The sequence below is a fragment of the Zootoca vivipara genome, chromosome 17 (assembly GCF_963506605.1).
Source record: "Zootoca vivipara chromosome 17, rZooViv1.1, whole genome shotgun sequence".
NCBI classification, from domain to species: domain Eukaryota; kingdom Metazoa; phylum Chordata; class Lepidosauria; order Squamata; family Lacertidae; genus Zootoca; species Zootoca vivipara.
This window is the reverse complement of record NC_083292.1, coordinates 40550537-40556943: the sequence shown is the minus strand read 5'-3', so window position 1 is coordinate 40556943 and position 6407 is coordinate 40550537. Positions and strand designations below refer to the sequence as shown.

The following is a 6407-nucleotide window of genomic DNA, read 5'->3' as shown; positions in this document are numbered from 1 at the left end:
GGAGGGAGAGAGAGAGAGAGAGAGATGGTCCAGAAGAGGGCGCCCTCTCTATGGAAGTCACTGCTTGTGGCAAGGATCTTCATGGCACTGTTGTGGATGCCTACTAAGCAACTGTATTTGTTGTTATTATTGCTATTATTTAGTCAGCAGCTGGCAGCCTTCCTGGTAAGGAAAATATGTCTCATTTTGTTAGCCCCAAAATGGAAAACGAGAGAGATCAACCAAAGAAGAATGGCAACTTAAGCTGACAGAATATGCTCGACTCGCAGACTTAACATATAGAATAAGGAAACAAGAAGCATACATTTAGAGAACATTGAATATATGGGAAATAATTGTGTACACCTGAAAAAGCTGGCAGCATTGAAATAAATCCAACAGTGTAAATAAGTTTTGTTGGGTGCAATAATGGAATACTGAATGGTTTACCGTAGTTGTTGTAAAATATGCAAGGATTTATGATATGTAAAATGAACCATGGAAAGAGAAGAAGGGAAGTCATTGATGTTTTAACGATGTTAAAATGAGTATTTTAAATTGTAAAACAGAAAATTTAATACAAATGAGAGAGAGGGGGAGAGAGAGAGAGGGAGAGAGGGAGAGAGGGAGAGAGGGAGAGAAGATGTCTCAGAAAGAAAGTCTCTTTTGTGGATGTTGTGCCACGGGGACAGGTTGAAGACATAGGAGCCAATGCCCAGGGACTGTGGTCCCTTTGCTGCCCTTCCCCAATAAAATATTTGAGGGGGCTACCCCCCAAGTTGATGGGTATTTCCATTCAAACAGTATGTGTATGCCATGTAATGTGATTGATTATATAGGATGGGCTCACCTACCCCCCACCCAATATTTTTATTCAAGTTGGCACCCCGGGAATTGCCAATGCAGCTACGGTATTCCCCTTCCTAAGGGACTTGTGATTCTGCTAGGTCCCACCAGGTTCCCTCTGTCAAAGGTAGAAAAATAAAGAGACAACAACCAGGAAAATTAAAAAAAAGCAAAGTGTGCTCGTAAGCATTTGATTGTTTATTTGTTGTCCTGGGCAAGAGAGAGAGGGAGGGGAGAGGGAGAGAGAGAACAATGCATCAGGTTGATGAGGTGGAGGCGGGGGGGGGGGCAATATGCCTATAGTCATGCATATTGCCACAACACTGCCTGGGAAGTCTTTCAGCTGTAATGATCTCAGGGAGGTAGGCAAGCCTTGATCAGAATTAATTACCCTTTTTGTAGTTTTATGGTACTTTTATATATATATAAATTACATTCAGAGTGCGGCTCCCAGCTTGCTGCCATTGCAATGAGTTGGTCACTCTGAGTCTCCACCCTTATCACAGCAGGAAGGACACCAAAGCCCAGCCTTCCCCTTTTGCACTTCCATTGCATTCTGACCTTTTCAGTTCTCCGAGATTGGGGAGAAGGAGGGAGTGATTCCCTCCCACTTTCAAGAGAATCACTCCCTGTCTGCTGTCTCTCTGCTGGTTGTCTAGCAACCCTCCCACTGCCGTCTATCTCTCCCCCTTCTTGCAAGCTGCCCTTGTCTGCGCTATCTGAGTCAGGGAACTCTTGAAAAAGGGGGGTAGAGCCCATTTCCTCCTGCTCTGTCTACGATCTTTTGTCTCCAGAGTCAGACTCTGTCTCTCTTTGTACTGGCAATCTTTCATCACCTGAGTCTGACTCTTCACCAGCACTCGATTCATCCACATCCCTGACATTAAAGGCCAGACAAAGAGGCACTTGGCCCCCAAGCTTGAGGTCCTCCATCCCTGGCTTAGGCAGAAGACAGGGAGTGTGAAGTGCAGGTATATTAGGCCCAGATACCTCTCACTTTATAAATTAAACCCTGACTGTTCCACACATAAATTTCACTTCAGAACCCCACTTCAGGGGTTTGAGACAGAGGGTCATTACCAGTTCTTACCTTGAGATGCAGGAGGCTGGATCTAGGGCCTTGTTTGCCTTTGTACTAAGCAGAATTTAAATCTTGTTAAATAAATAAAATTAAGTGCCCAGCCTGAGGAAACTGATGGCCCACATCATGCAAAAGGCAGAATTCCCGTCCTCCTGGTTCTGAATAAAGGGCTGGTTTCATCCAAGGATCTGAGGATCACAGGGTGAGAGACTCCTTGTGTCCTTCTACCGAGGCTCCATAGAGAGCATTCTTACATACTGTAACTGTGCTTGGTTTTCCAGCTCCACAGTCATGGATAGGAAAGTGCTCCAGAAGGTCATAACCACAGCCTGAAAGATTATCAGTCATCCCCTCCCATCTCTAGAAGAACTATACAATTCCCGTTGCCTTGAAAAAGCAAATAATATTTTACAGGATTCATCTCATCCTGGATATAGTCTTTTTGCACCGTTGCCTTCGGGCAAGAGATATAGAACAATTAAATCAAGAACGAATAGATTTTTTTAAAAGTTTCTGTCCAAGAGATATAACCATCTCAAATGCTGTAACGAAATAATATGATCCTGGGGAGTTGTGATGGATGTGTGTGTGTGTGTGTGTGTGTGTGTGTGTGTAGCTGTAATTGTGTTTTTGTTTTGTTTTTATGGGATGGCATTCAATTTCGTTGTACTATGTACAATGGCAGTAAAGTATCTATCTATCTAAAAAAAAAACCTCCACAAAGCACATAGTAACAAACAAAACCTTTCAAGTCCTAAATGGCGTTGTCCCAGCATACCTGAAGGAGCGTCTCCACCCCCATCGTTCTGCCCAGACATTGAGGTCCAGCTTTGAGGGTCTTCTGGTGGTTCCCTCGCTGCGAGAAGTGAGGTTACAGGGAACCAGGCAGAGGGCCTTCTTGGTGGTGGCACCTGCCCTGTGGAATACCCTCCTGTAAGATGTCAAAGGGATTAAAAACTATTTTAGAAAATATCTGAAGGCAGCCCTGTATTGAGAAATTTTTAATTTTTGATGTCTTAGTATGATTTGATATATGCTGTAAGCCACCCAGAATAGCTGGGGAAACCCAGCCAGATGGTTGGAATAATAATAATAATAATAATAATAATAATAATAATAATAATACAATTTAAAAGGCCACAGATAGCTTAATCAGCCAAAGGCCTTGTTGACGTCAGCCAAATATCTTCCATCAATAACATGAGGCTGGTGCAGAAAAGGAGACATTGTGTTGCTAAATTGTTTCTATGATACTCTATCCTGAAAAGGAAGTGAGATGTTGCAGAGATGATAAGGGGCCAAAAGAAAAAGAGGAAACTGCTGTGGTTGGGGGGGGGCTGTGGGCAAAGCAGGAGGGCCTTAACCATGCACAGTGGAACCCATTCCAGCTCTGAAACGGGACAGTGGCGAAGAAGATGGAGTCAAAAACCACTTGGCTAATTCTCTTGCTTTGGACTATCCAATCTGCAGGTGAGGCAGGACACCTGCAGCCAAATGGGACCCAGGATGCCTCAGGGTCCAGAGGCTGATTTCCTTGTCTTACATGGGTGGCCCTTCCCAGTTTAAATAAGAATGCCGATGCCAGATTTTAAGGGTTAAGAGAAGCAAGGGCTGTTTGGGTGAGGAGGTTTTTTGTGTGAATGGTGAACGTAATGACTGAATGCAGGTACAAGTTTCAAGGACTGTGAACAGTGTGCCTATATCATTTTTATTGGGACATAAACATTCTCTCTCGCCTTTCTCTTTTATAAATAGGGTCTCTAAGTATTCCAACAGAGATTCCTCCCCAGTATCAGGTAAGCTGGACCGCAGGAGGATCAGTCTTGCTGCATGTAAATGTTCCATCAGAAGAAACTGTCGAAAGAATTGAATGGGATTTCCAGATTGAAATTGGTTTGGAACTCTGGTTTGCTGAATTCAGGAGTGGAAAGCTGGAGAGGCCTCATCCAAGTGACAGATTTGGAAAGCGGCTGGAAATGGTCAATGAGACCACATTGAGGATCAAAGATCTACAGATGGAGGACAGTGGAGCATACAGGGCTCGTGTGAGCTTTGTTACAAAACACTTTCAAGATCAAACATTCCTCCTCACTGTATATGGTAAGTGATTGTTTTCCTACCTGTGTCTGTTTGTTAACTGAGCATAGGAAAGGATCCAGCCCTTCCCATCCCCTGCTGTCTATTTACTGGGCTGTTACTGACACTCGTCAGTGGCACTGATGGCACAAACCTTTCCTACATTTTCCCACAGAGCCAGTCCCAGAGCCAAAGATTCTCCCCCGAAAGGTGTCCAATACTCCATATGGCTGCAATGTGACCTTGCAATGTCAGGTGTCTGGAAAGGGAGAATTTAACATCTCCTGGAGAAGAGGGAACCCCCTCAGGGACTTAGAATTTGGTTCAGACTGGTTCCAGCTCTCTAACAATGGCAAGGACCTCCACTTGTCCTGGTGGCTCAACTCCTCAGAGCCCAACTTCACCTGCCTGGTCACCAATCCAGCCGATCAGAAGAACATCTCCTTCAGTGTGCTCAATATCTGCCAGACTAGGGGTGAGTTGGCTGCAAACCTGTGGGTGAACTGGAGGGGTTAGTGTTTTGTTGCTTTGGTTTCAATATTTACAGTGGTACCTCAGTTTACGAACTTAATCCGTTCTGGAAGTCTGTTCTTAAACCAAAATCATTCTTAAACCAAAGCACACTTTCCTTAATGAGGCCTCCTGCCGCTGGTGCCCTTCCACCGTTCGGATTCCGTTCTTAGACCGAGGTAAAGTTCTCAAACCAAGACAAAATTTCCGGTTTTGCGGAGTTTGTAAACCAAATCGTTCTTAAACCGAGGTACCACTGTACTTGTGTTTAGGCTTGCCATCTGTCCTGTATAATACAGGATTTCCTTATTTCAATATAAAATGCTACATCCTGTACTGATACAGTTTTATCCTGTATTTCAGGTCCTCTCTCTCTCTTTCTCTGCCGAGTTAGGGATGCTCTCCAATTGCATGTGTTTGAAAGGATGTGTGAAAGGTCATGAAGTGGTCACGTATTTAAGCTCTGGGTAGCTAAGCACAGACAGATTTACAAACTCATGTGTACATGTGTGATAAATTCCAGAGGGGCCATCCTGTTAGGTTGTAATAGATTGTAATGGATTGCTCTGAAATCATTTCAGCACCAGATGAAAAGAAAAATCGCCCCCAGCCGCCCTGCACTCTCCCTCCCCACCCCATTCTGTATTTTGCCAGAACAAAGGTGGCAACCCTACTTGTGTTTCATCTTGTGTTTTATTCTATGAACTGTCCTGCAATCTCTTGATGAGGGGTGGTATATAAACAAACAAATAAACAAATCTCTAACTCAAATATGTTTTTAAAAGAAAAAACTGGGCTAGGGAAGTAAAACATTGCATAGGGTTCACCGCCTGCAAATTGTGGGGAGGCATAGCATAATCTTCTTTTGTGCCCAGCATAAACACAGGTCTTCCTCCCTGGTTTTTCTGTGAGCTGAGTCTCGCATTTTGAAATGACAGCCCAGTGCCTGAACATTCACATATCTGGGAACAAACCAACCAGATTCTGCTATCAAAGGTTGCAAGATGTCAGAGCACATTTGGGTCTGTCAGACGCCATCTGGAGCACACACTCCATCTCAGGACCCTGGAGGAAGGGTGCTTGACCCAAATGTTTACCACTGGTGCAGCCAGGGCAGGCCCACAATATTAGCCTGACCCAACAGCAGGGCTATTTTATGTTCTTATGTTCATAGCTTTTGGGGGGTTATCCCCAGATATTTTCTGATGGCTCCCTCCTTCAATGTCTTCTCTTTCCCTGCAGGAGAAAACATCCTTATGTCTTGGGTAAGCCTGAGAGTTACCATCATTCTTCTAGGAGTCTTGGTGCAGATTACAATTGTCACCTTGGTGAACATATTTGGAAGAAAATAATAGCACTGAATCTGCTGAAGACCTTTGAGGGAGACCCATGTGAACCCCACAATATTCCCTTTTAAAAACCCATTTGTCTGACATGTTCCACTTGCACCTGCAGCCTTCGAAATTCTGATGAGAGAACTCTTCTTGTTTCTAAAGGTGTATTTTGGGAATATTTTGTTTGGGAAGTAGGTGGAATAAACAAATTTTGATTGTTTTTCTACCTTCTGGAGAGATCATCCCATCAGGAGGTCTCTATGGGCCTCTCTTTGGTGATCTTTTTAGCAAGCCTTTGGAGTGGGGAGATTTTTAACCCCACCTGAATTTGAAATTGTTTTTATATCTGTTTTCATTGTTGATGTTTCCTATTGTTAAATCGTTTTGGATGTTTCATGGGAAGTGATGCATAAATGAAACAAATTAATAAAAATAAAGAGTGGGTTGGTCTTCTTTCACTAAACTGGGAAACTGTAGTCCAACAACAACATCAGGAGGACATCATTAACAATGTATTTTATTTGAGAAAATTACTTGCAAAAATGTTCAGTATTTAAGAAAATTGCATATCAAGTCATTTT

General features: G+C 43.4%; 1 protein-coding gene across 1 annotated transcript; it reads left to right on the top strand.

The window, feature by feature from the left end:
• Nucleotides 1-3441: 3441 nt before the first annotated feature.
• LOC118078666 (SLAM family member 5-like) lies at nt 3442-6114 on the top strand. Its single transcript, XM_060269646.1, has 3 exons — nt 3442-4006; nt 4158-4457; nt 5735-6114. The coding sequence occupies exons 1-3, from the start codon at nt 3883-3885 to the stop codon at nt 5842-5844; spliced, it is 534 nt and encodes a 177-aa protein (XP_060125629.1). The 5' UTR covers nt 3442-3882; the 3' UTR covers nt 5845-6114.
• The last annotated feature ends 293 nt before the right edge of the window (nt 6115-6407 follow it).

Bases quoted from the DNA above. Each gene is read 5' to 3' on its own strand.
- LOC118078666 (XM_060269646.1), top strand. From the start codon at position 3,883: ATGGTCAATGAGACCACATTGAGGATCAAAGATCTACAGATGGAGGAC. The intron at 4,007-4,157 runs GTAAGTGATTGT...ATTTTCCCACAG, and splicing joins ATTCCTCCTCACTGTATATG to AGCCAGTCCCAGAGCCAAAG. The intron at 4,458-5,734 runs GTGAGTTGGCTG...CTTTCCCTGCAG, and splicing joins CAATATCTGCCAGACTAGGG to GAGAAAACATCCTTATGTCT.